Below are 26,896 nucleotides of genomic sequence, written 5' to 3' on the forward strand. Positions count from 1 at the left end.
AAGTTTGTAAGGGAACAGATTGCTGAGAAGAGAAAGTATGAAGACGAACAAAGACAGCAGGAAGCCGAGCAGTGGAGGGAAGAAGACGACAGGAGACGACAGCATGAACTAGCCCTCAAGGAAAGTGAGCTGTCGCTCTTGGACAAGGAGCTCGAGTTGGAGAGAGCCAAGAAGGAAAATGCAGAAGCTCTAGCAGCCCAACAAGCCTCCAGCCCCACCCTATCTGCACTAAATACCTCCCTCGCGACAGTCAATGACCTCGTTGGCAAATGGACAGAAGATGAACCGGAACAATGGCTCGAAGAGATCAAATTTCTCTTCGAGACCTATGATGTTAGCCTGGCTGAGAGAGCCTTACTGGTTACTAAGCACCTGGACGGTAAGGCTAAGGCCCCCCACCGAGCACTGGAAAGAGATCAATGAGGAGACATGGCTGCCGTCCGTGAGGCCATTACCAGGGCGTATGAAATTACTCCTGAGAGGTGGAGACAACTATTCCAAGGTATGGCCAAGGATGCCAGCTGGTCCTGGACAGAATGGGCCTGTCACAAGACTCAGGCTGGGACCCGCTGGTTTGCATCCCTGCGGTGCAACACCTTCGAGGATATGTTCAACTGGACCATGCTGGAGGACCTCTTCCAGTGTGCACCCGGGCCTCTGGCTGTGTATCTTAGTGATAAGCAGCCAGCCACCCTCAAGGAAGCCTGCCGCTTAGCTGATGCTTGGGAAACGTACAACCCCTCCCACAGCATCTTGCAGCGCAAAATAGTACCACCCGGACACCTCTCAGCCTTCAGTCGCCCACGGAATGGACCACCTAGCAGACCTACCTGCACCATCTGCAAGAAGTACGGCCATGCTGAGGCAGACTGCCGCTACAGGGATAATAACCAACCGGGCAACAACCCTCGGCAGCCTACCAATGACCATCCCTCTTCCTCTCCTAATTCACCACCAGCTTCCCAGCACACCGTCACTGCCGGGAAATCATCCTATCCCTGGGGCCCTTGCCGAGACTGTGGGGCTTCAGGACACTCTACCGCACGGTATCCTGCATGCCCAAAACATGTGGTCGCTCCTAGGCATGTCAACCTGATTAAGTATACCTTCCCTCCCTGGCTGATTAACAGCTCTCCTAGGGCTGGCCCGAAGGATTAGACTTATTTTACGTGGCTAAGAACCAGTTGGTTAGCAACGGGACCTCAGTTTATTGTGGAATCAAAGTCCGTGAATTTCTATCACCAGAAATAAAAGACCCATCCTCCCTGGCTGAGCATGGTCTCACCCTGAAAGTCTGGATGAGTCTAGCCTAATAGTGAACCTATCGGCTACTGCCGACACTGGCTCGGATATTAGCCTGATCGATCGGGCCAAAGTGCCAGCCAGTGTCTTCATAGATGAGGAAGTCAGGTGGACGGTAACCTGGGTAGACCAGCAGTCCATAACTGTTCCCACAGTCGAACTCCAGGTGATTACCGACTGGAGCATTGAAATTCACCACCTGGGCGTAGTGAACCGCATCAGGCATGGAGTGGAATTCCTGCTAGGATGGGACATCCTCTGGGGATGCCCCCGACCCCCGCCATTCTATTGCCTGACTGCCTCCGCCAGTGAGGCCATGCCAGAACCTCCTAAGCGGGATACAGCCTCTGCGACAGCTGTGCCACCCTCAACCCAATCTTCCGTTCACCCAAAAGCGAACCGGACCCACCAGCATTGAACACATTCTAGGCCTAGTCCGTAGATCTTGTGACCGGACAGCCACCAAAGGGATCGCACAAATTACCGCTGCAGGACCTGCAACGTAAGGGGCCACTCTGAGAAATGGTCAAAGTGCCCCAGTAGGCTAGCCGCAGCGGCCAACTCCACCAAACCGAGAGGCCCAGCCCTCCCACCAAGACAAGAATCACTGTCCCAAATGTATGAATGGAAAAGAATTAATGGTATCACAATGGCAGGAAACTAATGAAACTAATGGTAATCCTGGGAAGTATGCTAACACACTGACTACATAGAAGTCAGAGAGAAGAATGATGCCTTGCCTTCCAAGCCAGTAAACTATGAGCTGGGAATGCACAACAGAACTTTTCTCTTTTCAAGATCTATCAAGCTGGTGTTAGGCACTTATGGTTACTGGGTTTGTAAAAAAAATAAATAAAAAAATAAAAAAAAAAAAGTTCACCATGTTAACTTTTTCATACATACCCATCACTTATAATATGGAGATGCCACCTCCCAACCATGCTAATATCTCCCAGCTAATTGCTCAGACATGAAGTCTGAAGCAGTTTCCTGCAAGGTTACCTGCCAACTATTATTTTTCCTTTAACTCAGAATGAAATGCTAGAGATTTTGGAGACCAAAAATTCCTCTAATTGTAAGCAATGAGTCTTTCATAAAAACTGAATTTTGTTTATAAAATACCATGCGTTTCATTGTTTCCAACTAATTTAACAATAATATTAAGGATAGAAAATTGCAGCACCAGACGACAAAACCAAACACTTTGAAAAAAGCACGATTTATAAATGCAAATTACATAAACCTGTAATTGTGATTTCTGTCATGCAGAATTCTTCTGCTCTTTACATTTCTTCATTTAAAATATTCCAATCTATCTGTAATATATTTGTCTTATAAAAAGTCATATAAAAATTTATGATGAATTTGGATTTTTCTCAAAATGACTGACCAATAATACCAAATCATGACACCATATCATCAGATTTACCAGTGAAATACATAAACTTATGTAACTCAAATACAGTTTCTAGTACAGTATATAACATAAAGGGACAAAGTAAACAGCATAAGAAAAAGAGTAACAAAGACAATTGGGAATTAAATATGAAACTACACAGCATAGCTATAACAATGGACAGAGAGAATCTAGAATATGGAAAAACCCTACAATAAAGACAGTAACAAGGAGAAGAGTCAAGTTTCCAATTACTGTTTTCTGGTATAAATCAAGAAACCACTATGGTCCACATATGGCACATAAATATCCAAGTTCAAAGACCTTCCGAAACAATTTTTTTATAAAACAATACTACTTAAAAATGCTAGGCAGTTTAAGCTTCATGCAGATTTGCAACTCAAAATATACAGGCAACCAAACGCAAGGCAGAAGTATTCAAGAGCAATGAACTGAACACATACCTGATCCAATTAAAAAAAATAAAATTTAAATAGATATGACTAACCAGCCAAGATCCCTGTGGCATTAAATTCAATGCAAAGAAGCATTATCTAAAATATATTTCTTTAACAATATTATAGGCTTAAAGTAAAGCTCAGGGAGTACTTACTTGAGAGAGAGCTTCATTAGGGCTTTGGCAGCACTATTAAGGTCAACAAAAGAAAGTGGGAAAATACCAATGCGAGAGTTTAGTTTCCCTTCCGCCCAATTTTCATCTACCCTACGCAGCACTGTGATGATTTCACCCTTTGAAAAGAAGATAAAATTGTCAAAGCAAAGCACCCTTATCAATATTTTATACTTAAAACAACTGCAGTCTACTCTCAACATATTGCACCCATTGCAGTTTAAAAATCTGTATCATACCACTACTAATTCTAAAGTTAAATGGTAGTGAAGCACCAAAGCATCCCTGATTATCTTTTTTCTAAGTTCATGAACTGTATTTCGTTTGAAATGAAATTGTATATGTGCAATTCACTAACAATTTTTAGCTTGCAACTTATGACTGTAATCCCCATACAGTACATGCAAACTGAGCCGAGATAATAATTCCCAAGTTAGGAAAAATCTTTTGGATTCACAAAACTGTCTTTCAAAACAATTTCAGTACAACACTTTTTGCATAAACCTAAAATATGTAGTCACAGGCTACATATTTTAGGTTTTTAAAATACAGATTTTAAAGACAACTGCTTCTTTAATAATATGTATTATATCCTCTGCAATTTATCAAAATAGGAGAGGCAACCCCAATAACCCTGCATACTACAACAACACTGCTTGAGAATTTTAGCAATTAAATATTAGTCTAGAATATTTTAGAATGTTCAGACAACAATGAAAGTTACAGTTTATTATGTGAAAATAAGAACAACACAAACCTTTTAAATTCTGATGTCAAAATGACGCCATAAAAATTCCCATCATATGAGATTAAAATGACAATATAAAGACAAAATTAATCCTTAATTTTTAACATTGGGTAACATTGAGATTAGGTCTGGGGAATGCTAAGAGATGGTTTAACTATCTCTATGTAAGTACAGGGCTGTACAATGAGAATTATCAATAAAAGTCTAAAATAGAGAATGTAAAAAAATTTTGCCTCTTTTCACATTTCAATATTTTATTCTTAAGGCTGTTATATAAAATACCTGGTAAAAATAGCAATTACATATATCTATCACTAGAAAAGAAATTTTTTGTATTTTTTGAGATGCAAACAAAATTATATATTAATAAAATATTTATTTACAGAAAGTAAAATGATTTCTGTTTGCTAACTTCAATGTAAGTTTCTGTGAATAAGATGACCTTTAGATAAGACGAGATAAAAAATTAGGACAAATTTTCATTAACCGATCTCATATCTGTGGTATAAGATGATTCCTAAATTACAAAACCATCTGTGTATAGGCTAGCTTTTTCAACAACAGGTACCTTATGAAATACTGTATTGGTTATGTGAAGATGACATTATTGCAAACGCTGTTTTCCGGTACTTAGTGTATCCTTACAAATTCAAAACAATTACATTATGTAAAACTAAATAATATACAGCATCAATAAGAACTGTAATTTTCATATATATTCGTGTATTATCTGATCTCGTGTATCATCCGATCCTTAAAATTTTGTCCCAAAACACGATTTCACCACATATAATATCGCTTATAGTGAGAGATGCATTTTCAGTATGACTGCATGAGGATGCGCTTCATGTGCAGGTTTCAATCTTTTGGTAGATGATACAAGGCTAAACTTTCTATGAATTACACAAGTTTAGGCGCTGGAATAAACAACAGCAAGTACTGACATAAACAGCCGAAAAGAGAAACACTGTTTGCCGAGGTTAGTTACCATAACTAACACAGTTTATTAAGAGTTGCGTTACAGTTGTTGACTTGTTAAAATCTTGCTTATTTTCAGGGTAATTCCACGAATGAAAATTCCACAACTGAAAATAAAATATATTTTTATTTATCCTTCACGCAACGGAGGTGTTAAGAAAGTATGCCACCAAATGTAAGCAGCAGGTTATAGCTCTATCTGAAGAAATGAATAATGAGCAGAATGCAAAATGTTTTGGAAGCAAAAGCAACGCCTGAAACTGGCAAAATCACACGTACTTCATTTAATTTACTGCGTTTATAAATAAAGTACTGTGGCTGCAATTTTTAAACCCAGCTTTGATAATTTACAAAGAAATGTGTCTCTGAAGTAAGTTTCTATTCAGCAGCTAAAAACAGTGATGATGTCAGTAAAACATAATCAGCTGATTATTTTAAGAATGTAAACAAAACCACAATGCAATTGGCACATGATTGCTTTGTTCATATTTTGTAATACAATATTATGGCACGGTAACTATACATGCAATATGATTAGTTGCAGTAAAACAACAATTTTATTAAAATTATCATTATTCTCAATACAACTGTTATTTGACTTTTGCCAATGGATATGTCATGGTAATAACCTAATGGGGCAGTAGTCTCTCTCTCTCCCCAATCGTAAAGTTATGATGTTCCATCCTTCACTAAAAAATTCCAGTTTTTAGAATTCCGGATGAAGCCACTGTACACCTACCAACATCAACAACTGAATCGAGAAACAGCTCATTATCGACATCATTTACCGTAACTACCGAGCGTTTATCAAGAGTTGTGTTAAAATTGTCAAGTTGTTAAACACTGCCAATTCTCAATGGTGGCTTCCATATGTATAAATAAAATAAATTTTTATACATCATTCATGCAATGGATAGCTTAAGAAAGAATGCTAATAAATTAAAGCTGCAGGTTATAGCCGAGGCTGAATAAAATGATAACGGGCAGGTGCAGGTGATGTCTGGAACTGGCGAAATCACACTTAATGCTTATATAATACAGTAATTTGCATGTTTTAAACCCAACTTTGATAATTTACAAGAAAAAGTATCTCCGAACTATATCTCCTCTACCAACTAATGGCACTGAAGATGTCGACAGTACAGTACTCAATCAGCCGAGATTTTGTAAATGTAAACAATATCCAATGAAAATGGCATATGATGACAATGTTTGTATTCTGTAATACAGTAATAATATGATAATACATACAATATACTATAATTGGAGACAGCAAGCAAAACAACCTTCATTTAAATCATCATTTTGATAAATACTATATGGTTGTACTGTTTAACTTTTGCAAACGATCACTCTTCTCCGGAAAATATTTCGGTTTTTACAGTTTTACGGTTTTTAGAATTACGGATAAGAGATAGTACATTTTTCCTACACAAGTCACCAAAAAGGGAAACCATTGTTTTGTTTACCTTTCATCACCAATCACAAACTACCCATAACAACATTACGATAATGTACGATAATTATCATATATAATTATTGTTCATACTACCAAATGGTGTTATTTACCACCAAAATGATAATGATTTTTAATGAAAAATTAATATTATGTTGTCCTAAATGTTATTACTTCCACAATTACACTACCATTAAAATATCTGAAAGATTACCGAAAGCTAAATGCTGTTGTGAGAGTAACCATAACTTGTTTACAGTTTCTTAGCTGGGCACTCACAGATAAAGTTTATTTCATTGATATATGGAATTATTCCTCTAATAGGCTATTTATTATGAATATATATGTCAATAATATATGAGGTAAAAATGGTTTTATTACCTTTATTATCAGTTTATTTCATATATGAATCTTTTCATGTATGTTGGTGGTTATCGCATGACGGCCGAGGCTAGCCTACTGATAAACATCACTTAGAATTCGATGTTTGATTTTTAGAATGGTAGTATAAGACAACCCCCAATTTTCAGGGGTGAATTTTGGGACTTAAAAGTCGTCTTATACACAGAAATATAAGGTATATAATTTAGTTGTTTTAGTTTTTTTAAGCAATATACTGTACTGTACTATGGTACAAAAATTATTTTACTTCAAAACCAAAATTAGCACTCAATCAAGAAAAGAAATTTATAGCAATTTATAAAAGAAAGTTATTTCTAAGTTCATTGGCAATCTACACCTGAGAATTTTTTGTCACTGAAGTTCACAACCATACAAAAATTGCTAAAGGTTAATGTGAGATTGGACTCAATCTAAAGTCTATAAGATATTAGTCATTGTATCTGGGATACAATAATGAAAATACTAGATACATTTATCAAAATTTTTCATGACTTTCACTTAGTAAGTTATTACAAAGGACCATACTATTGTTTATTTCATTACATCTGTCCACTCATCAATGTAGGTTATAGGCAGATGTGGCAATATGCATAGCTAGCTCTTGATTGGCTGAAATCAATGTTTCCCACATTGTAAACTCACTGTGATAAAGATGCAAACTATTTCTTCCGTGCTATATCTGAAAGCATATATTCATAAAGAACCCTCATGCATTCTTATTTAGATGCTAAGTAACCAATTTACAGTTAATATAACAATACAAACACATCAATGACAAGCTTGTAATAAAAAGTCTACTCAGGTCAAATGCTAATGAGTGATGGGGTTTAAATAATTATTTTTTATCTCATTTTATGTAAATAAAAAAAATTTGGTTATGTGAGCACAAAATAAAAGGTACCTTAATAATTACTTCCTTGTAAAGTACATGAGAAGGTTAGGATTTGAAAAAACATGATGGGGCCTGGGGGAGGTGAATGGGACAGACACTGCCAAACTGGTTGAAAGGCAGGATATTTCAGCTAATACATGGCTTGATGGCAATGTATATAAATTACATGTACAGGATACTTTGCATATTTATGTATTTTTTTCTTAAGTACACAAACCATTGTAACAGCTCAGTGACTGGGCACTTTTGAGACTATTTTGCCAAATAAATTTTCGAACAAAAGGTTGAAATCCCATTGAATTCTGCCACCGTGTTGATAGCACACATAAGGCATAAAAGGCTTCCTACATATACATATTTTTTTTTTATTGTTGGGCATTGGAATAATACTTGGACAGATGGACTAAATAAAGGTTATGATAAAAAAACCAATTTTTACCAAGATGGAATGAATCTTTGCTTAAAATAAAGCCATTAAAATAAAATATCTGGCGAATCAGTAGCATAGGACTAGCTTCACTGGTCCAAGCTTCTTGTTCTGGGGCAAACAATATCAAAGGTTATTTTTCAGTTTATAGATGTAGACATTACTTTGGCATCAAAACAGTTAATTATATATGCATGCAATGGGGCAGAAATTTGGGACTTAAGAGGAAAAAGGAAGGACTGTTGGAAAGAACCGAGATGAGGATGGTGAGATGGATTGTTGGACTATCACTACTGGAAAAGAGTGAGTCATGATATAAGAAACATGTGTGGTATATGTAATGTAAAGGAGAAGGTTAGGGAAGCTTGTCTGAGATACTATGGCAATGTAAAAAGAAGAGAGGAAGTGGAACCAATCAAGAGAGCTAAGAGCATGCCAGTGACTGGGAGGAGGGGTGAGGGGCACCAGCGGATCAGACAGATGGGTGTGGTGAGGAGGGATATGGATGAGGTGGGACCTGGGGGAAGAAGATGCAAGGAATGGAAATAGATGGAGAAAGCTGACTCGAGCAGCCAACCCTGCTATACAGTGGGGATAATAAGGCCAAAAGAAGAAGCATGCTATGAAACTGAACACAGAAAATCATGATTTGGACTGCATTATCTAAAATATATTTCTTTAATAATATTATAGGCTTAAAGTAAATCATAATTATTGGATAAATCATAATTATTGGAAGCTCTTCATCCATTTGTGCTGGTACATTGCAATACAAAGCAGCATGTTTATGAACTATATAAGGAGTGAGGAATCACTGTATGTATCAACATTCAAGTGTGTTACTGAAGAAATTGTTTAATATTTATCATAATCAGCCAATGATATTGGAAACATTGACTGTCAACCAATCATGTGCTACCCATGAGCATGTGCCACATCTTCATGCATGGGTGGACAGATGAAATGAAACCAACTGTAGTAACTGGTATATATAAACCTTTGCAAAAACTACATGTATACTGCATAACCTCAAAAGCAAGAACTTACATGCAATAAGACACCCGCTATGCTTTCAAGCCTTTCATTATATGATGATTCAGGTTACATGATGTAGCCAGTTGCCTAAAAATGTTCAAAAGTGTATATAACAGATGAGAGTTCTACTGTCCAGCAGACAAGGTCCCTACATAAGGAATGCTGTCTACCCACTCCACAGAGCTAATGCTCATCAGGGAGGAGAAAAAGTTTTCTTACATACAAAAGACAGCTCTGAAGTAACAACACTGGTGGTAAACAATAGTACTCCCTTATAAGCAGGTGCTGCTTCCACTATAATCAATGTGTCATCCCTGACCATCTTAAGACAAACTGCCTACCAAGTCAAGAGGGATAAAAAACAAAAACTATCTCCTGCCCTTGGACCGAAAAGTGCCATTGTGCGATGGCAAGCCCAACCAGTGCTTTTAGCCATATAAAGGAGTGTCTGAAGACAAATAATATAGACCAAAGTAATTGACACTTCATGGCAAGAGAGAAAACAATGAGAGTCACATGCAACTTGGAGATGGTGATATGCATGTACAAGAGGCTGCTCATAATTCTAAAAGCACAGGATAATCATGTGCATGTGAAGAGTCAAAGCCAGTCATACTATATGAGCCACAAGAGCAGGAGGTTGTGCACATATCACTAGTTACAGACAAAGCATGGGTATGGCTACTTGTCTCTCATATATACCACTGAGGAGCTGCAGCAAGGATGCCAAGGCAGGCTGCAAGCTTAAGATAGTACGTTTGTCACCAGCTACAGTGGGACAAGTGTGGGGTTTTCTGTGACACAAGTCAGTATCTGTTATAACGGAGGAGTCACATGTGCAACTGTCCAGAGGACTGGCAATTCAAGTTTTGTCGACTCTGATTCTTATCTGGGGTTGTGTGAACAACTTGGTCAAGAAACTTCAACTAGAGAAGAGCCCCTCATATCAGCAGCTCAAAAGGAATTCCATAAGCAACTTGAAGGAATATGGTGGAGCCTCCTTGAGCTAGTGGGGCCAAGACAGGCATGACGTTATGCAGTTAAGTAGGTGTGCCCTGCACCTCCATTAAGGCTACTAACACCATCAGCAGAACTTTAACAGAACATGCTGGTACCATCAGGTGCTGCAGAGCCTGGCACCATGGGTTACTGAGAAAATGTGTGTGTACAGTGTGCAACTCCGCAGGCAAACAGATTTCAATTTCCACAATTTTAATGGTTCAGCAGCAGACTAAGTACCAGTGGCACCAATAAGGGAAAACCTTGACAAGGCCAACACTGAGGGGAGGTCTTGGAAAATTCAGATGCAAATAACAAGCCACTTCACCACATAGGTTACAATGCTTATACCAAACAAAAAGCTACTGAGCTTAAGAACATTCCCTACAGATGTCACGCGAGCCCAGGTCTACAAACTTGGCCCCTACACGTGCTACACAGTCAGTGTGGTTCTCAACACTAGATATAAAGCTATGGCATTACCTGCCAGGAACCTCGATACACACACAGTAGTATAAATCTCTAGCTGTTTCAAAGTTTATACTTTCTGATTCTGTTTTCCTTTTATGTTCTCTGAAGTATAGTTGAGATTTTGCTAACTGCTAATTTATTCAGTGTTCTCCTACCACAACTGATATTTAAGACTGTTGTAAATTCCTCTTCCATCATATTCTGAAGCATGCTTTGATGATTTTAATTGTAATCCATATGTTTTAAAAATTTCTGCCACATCTCTTGTACTGGCGTACTGTGTATGATATTACTTTTTCTTTTTGTCACCCCTCTCTAAATTTTGCTGATAATCTATACTGTAGTACTGTAGACTAGTTTTAATAAATTTTTCAAATTGAAATATTAAGCATTTTGTTGAATGTGGGGGTGGGGTTAGATTTCAAAAGTTTTACTGAATTTTCTTTATAAGCTATCTAGTTTATGTCCAATTTCCTGGTATTGCCTCAGTTTTCTTTCCCTTTATTTTTTGATGACTGGGAGTAGTGTAAGTTCATCTTCTGGGTGTTATGTTTTGTTATATATTTCAAGTCTTACTAAAAGATTTAGCTTATTAGCAAGATTATATTTTGTTTTTGGAAGTGAGGCTTTATCAAGAAATTTAGTTTGATGTTTATGGTTGTACTGTAACTGGTTATGGTCCCTTCTTGAAATTTTTCAGTATCTGGTTATAGTCCCTTCTTGAATTTTTTTATAACCAGCTGTATAATCACACTGCAAGGTACTGACAGCTTTGTATACAGTACTGTACATTATAAGACGTAGTTTTTCTTCAGGATACCAGGATTTTGTACTATGTTATATGGATTATTTGTACTATTTTATTTATACCATTTCATTTGGATTCATGGTCGTCTCTTTACTTCATTATTTTTGTGTTATTCCTTTTAAGGCTCTGACTAGATGCCATTTTATATTTAAACTTTCTGTTCTCACTTCTAGTCTTTTTCTATTTTGTATTGTACATATAATACTGTACAAGTATTCCTTAGCTCTTGCATTATGGTTTGACTACAGTTTATGCATTTTATTATTCAATAATTCCACAATTTTTAAGTCCATGTTCGGTCACTATGTCACCTCTTTTGCATTGGAGAGATTTGGGTACAGAGGGTCGTAATTTTTTGTTTTGCCCACAGTTTTACTTTCATTGCTAAGTTTTATCCATCAGACTATGTTTCCTTGTTGTATCTACTTGGGATTCTGTACATTCCTACACCTTGTACACTGTCATACCTTTTTTAAATGGAATCAAGCAAAGTACTTTTGCAACTGGCTGGTATTCATCTACATATCTTGGTAAAACCACAGTTCCTTGTGTTATATTTGGTGACTATAACTATTTTTGTAACTAACAAGTAATTTTCTGACTGCTGTACTAAGGCGGTTTCTACCAACCATTCATTTTCTTTTATTTGTCCAATAACATCTCTCTGGATGAACATCTTGTAAGTATATTCTTTTCTAGTCTCAGGGGTGACATTCTTTCTTTCACTTTAATCACTAAAAACTTTCACTAGCTTTTGGTTCAAAAGAGGGAGTGAAAGTGGTGAAGGTTGATCTTTCACCTTATATCTTCTGTTTCCGTTTAGGGTTTTGATAAAGGTCTAAGACTTAGTTGCTTTGGAGGAATGAGTCCATACCAACCTCCACACTAGCACCATGGGTAATCAGCAGTGTAGAGGGATCATCTAAAGTTCCAGGAACTATTCATACTGTATAATATGAAGTTTTCATAATAAAACTATTATTGTAATACTTACCCTGAACACATGAATTGGCCCCCTGGTCACTGACCAGCCAGAACTATATCCCCATAGAATTTGAATTTATCCACAAAGTGGGTAATTAACTGTCAGCGTTACCAACGCTACAGGTAAAAATCTGTCAAATGAGTTACCTGAAGATACCATTGACAATGCTGCTGCAAATACCAGCCAACAGAGGCCGACATCCCCCAACTGAGTCGCTCACTATCAAAACTTGAAGTGGGGAAGAGGGTGGGAATCATTCAGGTATTCAGGTAAGTACTGTATTACAGTATTAGTTTTACTACAAAAACTTCATATTGCAATACAGTACACTCCCTGAACACCTGAATTAGCCTGATTAACAAAATTTTAATGGAGGTGGGATCAACCTAATTCAGCCCGACCTGTCAACGGAGAATAAGCAGATAACTCATTATCAATCTACCATGTGTAAATGCATGCCCTCACCTAGTTGTCCAACTCGGTAGGTGAGGATGCTTGTAGAGAGAGTACCCCGGCGTCAGTCTCATGTCTAAGGTACTGTCTGAGTCAGAAGTGCCTCCCATGTGGTATTCTGTACCTCTCATGTATGGAGGGGAAAAGTCGAACATCCCATGTGGCTGTTCAGCCTCTCATGTCTGGAGGAGAAGTTGAGTGTGCAGGACCTTCGAGTTCTCTACTGCTCACTAATGCAGATGACTGAGCAGAAGAAGTTGAAGGTATTTCAGCATGACCATAGGGATCTGCCAAACCTTAAAGACCTAAAAACAAAACAATACACTCAACATGAATCCTGACCAGCAAAGGAACTCAAGTTCTTTAGACTACCACTAATTACCTAAACTCCTAATACCCTAACAGTACAAGTTAACTATAATATTGAGTTGGCCGCAACAAAGGGACCCAGTGAGTAACCCTTCTCCGAAGAAAACTGAATATCCTTAAGGTAAAACGTTGTGAAAACCGGCACCGACTTCCCAGCAGCTGCCTCCAAGATTGCTGAGACCAAAAAATTCCTCAAGAAGGCTGAAGAAGTAGCCATCTCCCTAATACTATGCGCCCTTGGACGAGAAGAAGAACTCAAAGGTTCCGAAAGCGATGAAGAACCCTCCAACGCTTGACTAATAACCTCTTGCAAGAAGAAACTAACTGCATTTTTGGAAATGGGACAAGATGGATATTTAGGGGCAACAAATAAGGTTCTCAGACAAGGCAAAAGTTTCTCGGTATGTGACAAATATGCAATGAGAGCTCTAACCGGACACAGCAGCATTTTGGATGTTTCACCTCCTACAAAATCATCCAACGAAGAAACTTTAAACGATCTAAGAAGAGGATTCAATTCACATTCAGACTTCGCAACGAATTTTGGCAAGTAAGAAAGAAAAATATCCTGTCCTGAAACAGATACCGTTCTAACCACTGCCTGAATCTCACCAACTCTTCTTGCTGTAGCCAGAGCAACTAAAAATAACACCTTCTTGGTTAATTCTCTTGATGATAACAACTCCAAGGGTTCGAAAGATTAAGAGCTCAACAGCCTCAAAACAGCCGCTAAGTCCCACAAGGGGGCCCGAAGTGGAAGAACTGGACGCTCTATTCTAAAAGATCTTAATAGATCGTGCAAAATTCTACTGGTCGAAAGCTCAGGCAAGTGAAACCTGAACGTGCTGCTGAGCATCGACCTATATCCAGCAATCGTAGAATATGACAAGTTCTTTCCCTTTCTTAAAAACAAGAGGAAATCTGCCACTTTCACAACCGATGGACGAAAAATGCTATGTCCCTCTTTGCGGCACCAACTACGGTACATAGCCCACCTAGTCTGGTATAGTTTCCTAGTTGATCTTCTCAGACAGAAAGACAGTTAACGAGCCACTGCTTTAGAGAGTCCTGAATGATGGGCTGCTCAATGGACAGTCTCCAGGCAGCTAGCTTCAGCACGTGGAGGTTCTGATGGAAGTAATGGAAATGAGGCTGTCTGAGAAGATCTTTCCTCTCGGAAGGAATACTGGAACTTCCATCAACATGTCCAGATGGTCTGGAAACCAAGGTCTTTGGGGCCAGAAGGGGTTTATCAAAGTCATATGAGTGTTGGTACTGTTCCTAAGTTTGATCAGTACCTGTTGAATCAACCCGAAAGGAGGGAATGCATACACTTGAAGATTGTCCCAGGAGTGCAGCATTGCATCTGTCCCACATGACATGGGGTCTGCTACTGGGGAGAAGTAAACTCGAAGATGGAAATTCAATCTTGTGGCAAGGAGATCCACTGTCGCTGGCCACTTCCTCAACAGGGGTTGTACTTCTTCCTGAACCAGAGTCCATTCGCCTCTGAGAACTTCCTGCGAACAACTCAACGCGTCTGCAAGAACACTGAGTTTCCCCAGCACAAACTGACGGATGAGAGAAACCCTGCGGCCCTCACATCAACGAAGAACTCTCTGTGCTACGTTGTTTAAACCTTGCGATCTTGTTCCTCCCTCTTTCTTCAGATACGACACAGCCATAATGTTGTTGCAAAAGAGAGCTACTACCATGTTGTTTACATACTCCAAAAAGCAACTTACAGCCTCTTCTACTACTCTCAACTCCCGGAAATTTATGGACTCCTCTCGATCCAGATCCCTCCAAAGGCCTCTGGCCTGAGTTTCCTCCAGGGTCACACGCCAACCCTGATCTGAGGCATCTGTGTATAGATGAACATCTGGAAGAGGGGAGTCCAGTCTTACGCCAATGGTCAGATGATGTTCTGACCACCACCGAAGATCCTTCAGGCAAGAATCGTCCCAGACCACAACTGCGTTCTCTTCTCGAAAGTCCCACGATTCCTGAGATATGCCTGCAGAGAACGCATCCGGAGACGAGACCCTCGAACTACAAGCGAGAGGGGTGACATTCGGCCCAACAAGCTCTTCTACAAGCTCACTGGTTGAGCCCTGTCCAACAGGAATACCTCCAAATAAGTCTTTACTTGGGCTGGAATCAGAGAGCTTTTGTCCAAATTGATCCGAAACCCTAAGGTCTGACTTAGCTTCAGTAAGAAATCCCTTGCCTGTGACACTTCGTCCACAGACTAAGCCTGAACCAACCAATTGTCGAGGTATCTCCTCATTTGGAATCCCTGATGATGCATTACGTCCGAAATAGGAGGCATTACCCTTGTGAAAACCTGAGGTGCTTTGGTTAGACTGAAGCAGAGGACTTTGAACTGGAACGTTCCAGATGGACCCGAGAAACGAAGGAACCTCCGAGATTCCTGATGAATCAGAACCTGGAGATATGCATCCTTGAGGTCCACTGAAATCATCCAATCGTCTCTCCAAACTGACCGCAGCACCAACTGCGAAGTTTCCATGTGAAACTTCATAGAAACTACCAGCCGGATGAGACCCGAAAGATCTATAATGGGCCTCCAAGACCCTCCCGCTTTTGGGGGCCACAAAGATCCAGCTGTAAAACCCCAGAGGAGAAGGAGCAGGCTCTATTGCTCCCTTCTCTATAAGGGCTTGGATCTCCGCTGCTAAGGCTATCCCTCTGATGGAGGATGGGGAATAACTGGGAAGGGAAACCAGGGAGCTGGACAAAGGAGGATGAGAATGAAATGGGACTCTGTACCCCTCCCTTAACACCTCCAATACCCAACTCTGCACCCCACTCCTTCCAGGTGTTCCAAAAAGGAGCAAGACAACTTCCCACAGGTACAGGCGAAGGGAATATCTCCTACTTCTAAAAATTCTTCTTGTAAGAAGGTTTCGAAACCAAGGCAGAAGCCAAACCCTTGGAAGCAAAACAGACCTTCTTTGGTGATCTTACAGGGGACTTAGAACTAGACCGCTTAGTTGGAGATGACATCCTGGAACCTTTAGGTGATCTTGAACCCTGAGCTGCCACATGGATCATAGCCTGCTGTGACTCTACTGCTGAAGATGATATGAAACTGACCATGGAAGAGATATCTCCCTCTCTAAAAAGACTGTTGCAGAGTGCAAAAGGAGCCCTCAACAGAACCCTCTAATGTATATCTGGATAATAAGGAGGCAGATGATTTAAAAAGAAGTCCCTCTTCTTCTTGCCAAAGAACATTGTACAGCCAGCTGCAATGTTAGCCTGGTATGCCAACCCCATCAAAACCGAAGTGATGAGGTTGTCAAACAATACAGGATCGGAGGGAGTATACCCGTCTTGTTTGAGAAACCCCATCAACCCAGACAACATCCACATAGAGTGGGACAAGACTTCAGACTGGCTACGAAAGGTGTCCTCCAAAATAAAAGCCTCACGAGATGCAACCGCTACCAAACAAATCGACGAAAGAACCTGAGAGAGAAGTGCCTCAACAGATTCGTTGAGTGGAACTCTGACCCCAGCTGAAGGTTACCCGCTACCCTATAGAACCCCTTCTGATTAGGAAGTAAGTTTGAATCTTGTCTACCCAACCCGATAAGCGAAGTTAACCTAGAGTCCGCCTCCCTCAACGCCTACTCGACTCGGCCAAACCAGACCAGTTTACTTGATGTTTGGGAGACTACTGGTTTTGTTGCATACAGTGATTCAAACATTGCTTGGTTTGGTTGTGTAGATTCCTCAGGAGCCTTGGACTGCTGATTGAGAGAATGGATAAAGTCCACCATCCACTTATACTCGTTTTCATTCGCTGGAGAAAAATCTATCTCTGGTACTGGATCCTCTTATTCAAAAGAGCATTCTGTCAAAATGGTCCCACCAAACCGGAGCAGGAAAAGAGACAGGCTGACCCACCGCAAAAGCTGCATCCAATAACTCGGAACTCGCTAAACCTGGATATGCGAGATCAACACCTGACAAACTTGATCCCATCATACCTGAGCCACCCATACCTGGTTACACAAACCCTGAACCAACAGAAGTTGATGCCAAAACTCCTGAGCCAGTCGCCTTCGACTGCGTAAACCCTGCACCACCCAGCAACGATGATGTAACACCTGAGCCGACCACACCTGGGCGACAAGTGCCCACTCCTGGGAGCGAAGAGGCCGCAACACCTGATACACCCAACCCCAGATGAACCAACACCATACCAGGATGGGTATCCGGAACTGAAGTCACACTGATTAAGGGAGAGGGAGGAAGAACTCCCTGATAACCTGAAACCAAAGATGAACCCACACTGAACAGCTTAGAAGGAGGAGCAGAAATAGTCGCAGGAAAAGTTGAGAAAGAAGTAGGAGGAGGAGAGAAAAAGGAAGAAGCCACACTTGGAGTAACCACCGGAGCACCTACCGCTGACGTTGGACAGGTGGAGAACATACCAACTGGTCCCATACTAAAGGGTGTTTCTAAGGAGAAGCTACGAGCTGCAGAACCAATGGGGACTGAAGAAGAAAATTTACCAGCTACCCTAGTGAAAGGAGAGGCTGAGGACCCCATTGATACTGATACATTCAACGATGGCGCAGATAAAACGCCAACTGCCGTAGCATCCGCAAGAACTGGGGTGGATGCATTAAGACTTAAACCCAGTAAAGGATGAATATGCTGAGTTGCGGAAGACTGCAACCACCTGTGAAGAATCTAGACCAGAAGCCTGAGAAACTACAGGACCCATGTAAGGTGCCAAAGAGGACAGCCCTACCAAAGGTACACCTTCCCTCAACCCCAAATAGAGAAAGGGAGCCGTCGAAGCTCCAACATTAACGGGTTGAACCAAAGAAAGTTCTTTGCTCTGCTGAGTTAAAGGCAAAGAAGCAGGATGAATAAATGAAGACTCCGAAGGGACCCCCGAAGAGTGACCCGATAAAGAAGGTTGTGTAAGGACACTGGAAGAAGGCTTAGAATAAATTGGAGAAAAGAAAAACTCAGAAGCAGCAGAAGAGGCCATAGTTTTTAGAGAAAGAAAATAGACCGACTCTGTTCCCCCTTGATAATCTTGATAGACATCATTAGCAAACTCAGGAAAATTTTCAAGATGTGATCATGAATATTGGAAAACCCAAAATTGAAGCACTGCCTACCTAGTAATCTATAATCCTGTGACAAACCCAACAAATCTGCATTATACTGAGCCAAATTGAAAACCTGATCACCAGAATTACCACCACCGCAAGACGAACCAAACTTATCCCTTGAAAGAAAAGGAACCTTAGAAGACGAAGGAGCACTCTCCAACACTTCAGAACCCAACAAACCTGAAACCACATCTGAACGAACAACCATGGATTTACAAACCTCCTGTTGCAAACAACTCAAAGCAGGAAATAAAACCGAAGATGGATCCAAGGACGAAGCCGTCACACTAGACAATCAAACCAAACCCGAACCCAAAGAAGCCTGCACCTTCCACTTCTCTTCCTGCACACTTCCTAACCTATTATCCCTACTTGTCTGTGTCTTACCTAACTCTACATCAACCTCTGAACTTACACCTTGAGAGGGGAGAGGGAAATCTGCTGCCAACACTACCTGCTCCGTGCTGAGGGAGCCGGCAGACCGTACCTTCGAGGTTTATGGTTCTCCATGACCCCCAGCACCTGTTAGGGCTGGTTCTGGAACAGGTTGGGGGTGCTGAAAAAGAGCCATTAGAATCAACTATGCTACTACTACCACTATCTCTATTCTCAGTTAGCTTACTCATCAGACTAGAAAATAGGCTAGACATACTAGATGATAATCTATCCTCTAACTTCTTGAATAATTCTGACTCTAAAGCTTCCTTATCTTCTGATTGTAACCCTACAGCTGGTCCTGACTTGCGCTTACTCTTCGAGGCTAAAGATTTCCTGTGTTTTATATAATCCTCCATTTGATCCACTGACCAAGAGCTACATTCGTCACATCTTTGACTGAGACTACACTGAACCTTCCCACATAAAACACAAACAGAATGGTTGTGTTTGAGGGTACTCATCCTACACTTGCAGGATGTGCAGAACCGGTGAGCGGCAGAATCTCCGGCAGTAGGAGGCTCGGTCGTCGAAGTTGTAGACCTAGTGGAAGCCGCGGCGCTAGCAGATGGCAACATCTTTTTGTCTGATTTATCCATCTTGAGTCCAAAGTACCGAACCAAAGTCAAAGGCAGGAAAGAAGTTCCAAAACCAGTCAAAAAGATGTAAGTCCAGGAGAAAAGGCGTTCCAAAACAACCAATATCGTAACCCGATATCCAAAAATCTTAAATGGGGCGGGCTAAATGACCAAAAGTTCGTAAATGGGGCGGGCTAAATGACCAAAAGTTCGCCTGGTGTGGGACACACCCATACAGCATGGCGAACTAATAACAACTGAGTGACTCAATTGGGGATGTCGGCCTCTGTCGGCCGGTATTTGCAGCAGCGTTGTCAAAGGTACCTTCAGGTAACTCATTTGACAGATTTTTACCTGTAGCATTGGTAACGCTGACAGTTAATTACTCACTTTGTGGGTAAACTCCATGGAGATATAGTTTGGGCTGGTCAGTGACCAGGGGCCAATTCAGGTGTTCAGGGAGTGTATTGCAATATGAAATTTTTAAAAATTGTCAAAACTATCTAAAACTTAAAAGAAAATGCAATTAGCCTTTCATAAGCTCATTCTTCCATTTATGACATCAATGGGCCAACACGACTATGGTGCTCACGTGGAGGACAATTCCACTTGGTGGGATTGATAGTATTACATAAATATATCATCCCCACCTAATCATCTTGGCAGGAAAGCTGGACAAAATTTCAAGAGTCCTATTCCCAGAAAACAGCCCACCCCTGAAGTCAAAGTCCAGAGAAAGGAGATAGTTCTGACCTTGTGATGTCAATATGACAGGAATACTGATATCTATAAGATCCAAACGTTATTGGGTGATTGACAAGATTACCAAAATTTCAACTATTAGCTTTGAAAATTAACTCCAATCCCAACTGTGAAAAGATAGTTTGAATAGTTGGAAAGCAAAATATAAAGCTTGGGAAGTAAATGAGATGAAGTACAAAGACCTGCTCTATGAAATAGTTACAGGAGCTGGGCAACATGATGGGAGAAGTTGATCAAATTTGAAAAAGGAAGTACTTATGAGAGTGAGAAAAGGAATATAGAAATATCCCTCTCATCTGTAACATAGTTTCAACATATAATGATGAACCCATGTGACTTCAACAAGGTATTTTCTCTTTGTGAGGTTAGAGATGAATAGCATCAAGTATAAAAGACTGGCCAAATTAACTCCAACATACTGAATGGTGACAGGCTTACCTTATTAAATGTTAAGCAGTCTCTTTCTTCATCATTTGTCATCTTGAAGTCATAGAGAGCTTTACATTGTGGTATATGGCTTGGTAATGGGGTTATAATCTGAAAACAAATAAGAAATCATAATTATACTAGCAATGCATATACAATGGAAGCTCATTTTTAGATATCAATATTAAAATTTATAATAAATATTTTATAAGTGTGTGATAAAAGATAATCTATTTTTGACATACTAGGACTGTCAGCAATATCTTTTAACATACCCACTAGTATGACTTGGGAATGATTTCCTTATAATTTTGTAGATTTGCTAAAATGTGTAAAATGTGTGTCAAAATTAAAATTTTTAAAGTATTTTGTATTTTTCCTAAGATACAAACCTGAGGTATTTACATATGGGATTAACTTTCAGCAAGTTGGAAATCCGGTTGGTTATGGTAACAGTTACCGATGGTTTGGATGAACCCAGAGTGTCAGAGACTATAAAGCTAAGAATAACCAACTGCTTTGCTCACAGTCACTCCCTCTCTCCCCTTGCTAGAGAGGAAGGAAGGATTTGTATCTACTAATCCAGACAGAGCCAGATTATAGATAGGATACTCAGTCATCTACATCACCTGCATGCATGCCAGTCCAGCATGTGACAGCTCATTCATTGTTCTTCTGCCCACTGTGAGAGGAAGGAGGACAGGAGAAAGGGAGGAGGTCAGTCCCACACACACCTTCCCCTAGCAGCCACACCTTAGGCGAGATGCAACCTGTCCCTCAAGAGCTGGGTGAACTAAATGACTTGTTGAGCATCCACCATAGGATTCATCCACCACAGGATCCACGGAAAAGGAGTCCAAGGACCTATGGGCAACGTCCCAAGGTAAAAGGAGATGACTGTGACCTACACAATTACATTCCATCCTAGTACTTGACCAACAGGTTCTTCCTGAATGCAATGGACAGACCAATGCCCCTGGCCTCGAAAGATCTGGTTCGAAACGTACTGATGTCCATCAAGAAGTTGTAGGGTACGCTCACTTGATCATCTCACTAGTCAAGAGAAATGACAATTTGGACACCATTTCTCAGCCAACTTGAACGAAGGTAATGAACAAGTTGTTAGCATTGGGTTGAAAGTCTCGTCTTTAAGGAGGCCACAGACATCATACTGTCAATAGCACCACAGGACCATAGAAGTGGAATGATCCATCTCACTGAACACTTTCGAAACATGTAGAATGACGAAAGGCATAACCTTCCAAATGTAAATGGGTACTAGAGATGTCTTACTTTATTCAAAGGGGCGAGAAGATAGAACAGAACAGCGCCAACTTCAGTAAGTCGAGAAAAAAGGACTATGATCAAGCTTCTTCAGAGGTTGAACGAATCCAGAAGTCAAGGTGCCACGATCAACTGTCCTGATTTCCTAATGTCAGTGAATAACTGTTGTAATGACATCCATTTTGCTTGGGATGTATGGTTGGCCACTGCACTGAATGTTCTTCTGTCTGCTCATGGACTTACACTGCAATAGAGCAGATGAAAGGACACTAGGACCTTTTGTTGACCATGGCATTACCGTGGTGTTCTGCTATCACACCGAGGAGTGTCTATCTTGGATCTTAAGACTCTTGAAAATCTAAAAAGAACTGTGCTTAAGTCCTAAGAATGGAAGTGTAGGAGACTGCCGCCCTGGTCAACGTTCCGAAGAATGAAAAGTCTCTGGAGGAGGATAGTGTAACCATAGCACTACCTTGGTGTCGTTGCTATCAAAGGAGTGCCTCTTTGGACACTGAGACTCCTGAAACTGTCTTAAGATCCACATAATATTCTCTCCTCAGCAATGGAGCTCCTAGACCCTGCTTCTTGACTGAGTAGGAACCAACTAGAAGTTGTTGGAACTTACTTTGGAGGTATTGTTGATCTCCCGATGAATCAGGCACAATGAAGGGAAGTTGTAAGCAAAAGACTTGAATCATGAGTGCGAAACAGAACTTATCTGTCATACATCCATCATCCTGGAGTGTGTCTGGTTGACCACTGTGCTGAGTGTACTACTGCAAACCCATGCACCAGCACCATCATTTGAGGAGACAATAGGACATTAAGCTGGCCCCCGCCTTATTGACTGAAGAACTACCATGGTACCATTCCTTAACAACACTACAGAATGCCTATCCTCTGATCCTGAGGCTTGGAGATCTAAGAAGATCCAGGATATGAGGTGTGGATTAGGTCAGGCTAGGCTAGGTTTAGTTTAGGCTAGGCTGGGTTGGGTTAAGTACCCAACCTAGACCCTTGAAGAATGGACAACTACCTTCTGGTTGATGCCATTAAACAAGAAATCCAGAATACTGAAGTGCAGGATTGGCAAGGTTAAGCTAGAACTAGTTAGGCTAGGCTAAGTACCCAACCTAGTCCCTTGTAGAGCAGGAGACTACCTCCTGGTTAGTGACATTAGACAAGTAGCTCCAGGATACTGAAATGCAGTTATGGTAGGTCAGACTAGAACTAGTTAGGCCAGGCTAAGTTAGGTTAAGGACCTAATTTAATCTGAACCAAAACTAACCTCTTAAAATAGGTGAATGCCCTTCGATTGATGCTTTGAGGCAAGGAGTATCTCTGGAAGGGAAGTGTGCACAACACCCAAAGGGGATAGTTGTCATCTCACCATTAGACTAATTTCTCTCGCCTCTCTGAGAGAAGATGGGAAGGAATGGGTAGGCTAAGTTAAGTTAAGTACCCAACTTAATCCGAACCCAAACTAACCTCTTGAATTCAAGTGTAGGTGAATACCTTTCAGTTGATGCTTTGAGGCACGGAGTGTCTCTGGAGGGGAAGCGTGTACAACACCCCAAGGGGATAGTTGTTGTCTAACCATTAGGCTAATTTCTCTCACCTCTCTCAGAGGGGATGGAAAAGAATGAGGAGACTTTGTTGAAGACCATGAACTCCCTTTCCATCTTCAAGAATTAGTCTTCGTCCTTGTGCTAAGAATAGTATTGCAAAAGAAAACACAGGCGGTTGTACCGAGGAGAAGGCCTGTTTGTAGATCTACAGAGCTAGACAACAATTCCAATTGCACAAGGAAAAAATCTTGCACAATCAGAATTGACTGAATCTTGTTTCGGAAGCATAGGTTGGTATGGTTCTACAGAACTCTACTTTAAACAAAACCAACATGCAGTCGAAAACAAACAGAAATCCGAAGACACCCGTGCTGACGAACTGTAACTATCTTGGCTCAGGGAGTCGAAAGTTAATATTAGTGTAGAAACAATCAAGAGTCAATGTTCGAATGTGAACGATGAAACAGAGATTCTTCCTACCTCAAAAATGTTGAAGTTTCTGGCTGATCACAATATAAGGACCATCAATTCCCGTAATGACGGGCGTATGGGTCTGATAGAACGAACTCATTTGTTTGGTTGTAGGCGTTATGGAAAGGACATTGGATACTATGATGAAAACGACCAATGAAGGTCATAGCTTATGTCCGAAACATCTGGGGGAATGATCCATTCATTTGGTGAAGTGGACATTTACTGAAAACAGAGGCTGACTGCTACCAATGAATAAGACCATGTCAACTTACGTTATGAAGGACTTTAAAGTTGGCAGAAAAATCCCATTCGCTTGCATGTAGAAGGTATGGTAACATCCGTTGGCAGTTACCAGATGATCAAGCTAAAACCCAGATGATCACGCTAAAACCCGGAATGATCAAAAGGCATTGCACAGACCAGCTGTTGATGCACTCGCACCTGGGTTGTCGCCTTTCTAGAAGTCCACAGCAGTTCTATCAAAGCTCTTTGCTCAACAGAACTGAATGAGACGGTTGTCAGGCAGGAATCGGTGCTTCAACGTGGTATGTGGTATGACCGTAAGCCACCCCATTCTCTTCCCAAACCTTCACGTGAGCGAGGTCGATGGTCCGTTCCTGGACACACCATACTGAGACAACTTCCACACCTCCCCAGGGGGACTGGGGGAAGGTGACACTGCCATAGATTTTCCGATCGCCAATCTCTGCTTGGAGAAAAAACTGATGGACGAGAAGAGGCTGGAGGTGACAACCCCTTACCAGAGAGACAGCCAGGAGCTGGAGCAGGAGAAACATGGCCGTGGTCGGGCAAAGACCGAGAAAAGAAGGAAGAAGATGGAGAGGGGGACTTGCGGCGCTTCTTCTTCACAACATGGGTGAACTTCTCTCGAAAACAATGACGACTCTGTCGACCAGTGCTTCATGAGACCATCAGAAGATGGATCCTAAGTAAAAGTCACCTCTGCGGCAGGGGGTCCAAAGCTTTGTTAGGAATACACTGCCGACTGAACGGGAGAAGCCACCACCACAAAAGGGGTTCCAAAGCTCTGAGAGTGATGCACTGCCGACAGATCCGGATTCCAGAACCAAAAGTATATGAAGAGGTGAACGGGTTAGCCACCGCAGCCGCCGACTCAAACACTGATCAGGGTAACCAAAGGCTGATGTGGTTTCATTGGTACAGTCAAGGGGAGAGCAGCAGGGCTGGCAACTGTTGAGGCAGACGACAAAAGAAAGCACGAGGACAGGAAACTGAACAACTTGCAACTCACAGGGGGGGAACCTCCTCCCCCCCAAGAGCAGGGACAGCCAGAGAGATAATATCTCCTGACCCCTCGCCCAAAACTTCCAAAGACGAAGCTATGGAAGAATGGGCAGGGGTAAAATCTTCCAAGGAAGAAGAAGCAACTGGAGGAAGACTGGGAATAGAAAGAAGCAGAAGGAGACTGAGACACAGCCATCAAAGAAGGAGAAAATCCCCTCAAAGTTGGCGCTTTCTTCCTCTTGGCAAAAAACCTCCACTGCTCAGGAGGCCAAGAAAAACATTCAGAGAGGGGAAGGGAGTGAGCCTTTGACTCACAACCCCTCCAACAAAAGCTGGGACAAGAAACAAGACAGGAACCATAGGCAGGAACTCCCACTAGTCGAGACCAAAAGCACAGTCAAAGATCTTGCATCATCAACCTCCCTCTTGAGGGAGAGGGGACTCTTGCTAGGTGTAGGCAAGAAGTATCCTCATACAACTGAATATGAAACCTCATCTGGAAACACAAAAACCTGCCTTTGTTTCAATCCTCTCAATTACACATCTGAAAGGCTAATACATTAAAGAAAATAAAAACACTGTTCATGAAAAGGCATTTCAGAACAAGGAGGACAAGAACACGAAGAGGGAAGTTCTTAAACAAGGTTGAAAGATGGCATCGAGAGTTGGAAACTATCCCTCAAACACCAAGAGAAGCAAATATGAAAAAGTAAGACTGAAAAGAAAACTTCACAGCAAGTCAATCAAGAATAAGTGAATATATCATTAGTGAGACGTAGAAAAACATGTTGAAATGTTTCAATATATCAATATAAGCATATAAACAAAAAATACAAAATATTTTATAAAAACAAATATATTCAGACACAGATGAGATAGTTAAATGGCAGTTGCTAGGTAACCAATTGGTTCTTAGCCAAGTAAAAATAAAAATCTAATCCTTGGCCAGATACTTGACTTAGGACCAATAAATAAATGCATCTGTACCAGACTGCGGTCAAAAGGCAGAACTGAATGTAAACCGACCGGGCGGGCAGTGCTTCTGCCCCTACCATCAGTAACTTTTACCACAAGCAACCTTGGAAAAGTTTAACAGCTAGATTTCCAGCTTGCTGAAAGTTAAACCATATGTAAGGACTGAGGGTTTGTATTCGTGTAGAAAGAATTGCCATTTTGTATTAATACCATGAATAGTAATATAAAGTAATGGATTTCCCCACTCCATAAATAAGTTTTAAACAACAGAAGTTACTTACTTTGTTTTTGGACTTTAAGAAACTAATCCATTTAAGAAATTTTTATATCACTTTCTGTTACCACTAGTCATTTTTCATGTTGATGAAGTAGAATCTTGTATACAAAATGTTTATCTCATAAAACCTACTTTTCATACACTTCCAGTAATTCCTTTATTATTGAGAACTCAGGCAAATCCTTTTAGGATTTGTGGTCCTTCATACAAAGATTCTACTTACCCAGCAGTCCAGGATTACAATGGTACTTCTAATAAGGCTCGCCTAAATCAGATTGAGACATCACTTCAGAATATCAAACAATGAGAATGGTTTTCCTTGTTTTTTAAAGGCTTG

The 26,896-nt window shown here is 40.8% G+C and overlaps 1 protein-coding gene across 14 annotated transcripts in view; it reads right to left on the bottom strand.

Annotated features, from left to right (window-relative positions):
• The window catches only part of POSH (Plenty of SH3s), a 235,756-nt gene that overhangs the window by 169,386 nt on the left and 39,474 nt on the right, over window positions 1–26,896 (bottom strand). For all 14 annotated transcript variants that reach the window (XM_067127349.1, XM_067127346.1, XM_067127343.1 and 11 more), the window contains exons 6-7: window positions 20,728–20,826; window positions 3,312–3,448 (exon numbers count right to left, since the gene is read on the bottom strand). In XM_067127349.1, coding sequence (XP_066983450.1) covers window positions 3,312–3,448; window positions 20,728–20,826 — 236 coding nt within the window. The remainder of the gene's footprint in view (window positions 1–3,311; window positions 3,449–20,727; window positions 20,827–26,896) is intronic.

This window comes from Macrobrachium rosenbergii, chromosome 25 (assembly GCF_040412425.1).
Source record: "Macrobrachium rosenbergii isolate ZJJX-2024 chromosome 25, ASM4041242v1, whole genome shotgun sequence".
NCBI classification, from domain to species: Eukaryota; Metazoa; Arthropoda; class Malacostraca; order Decapoda; family Palaemonidae; genus Macrobrachium; species Macrobrachium rosenbergii.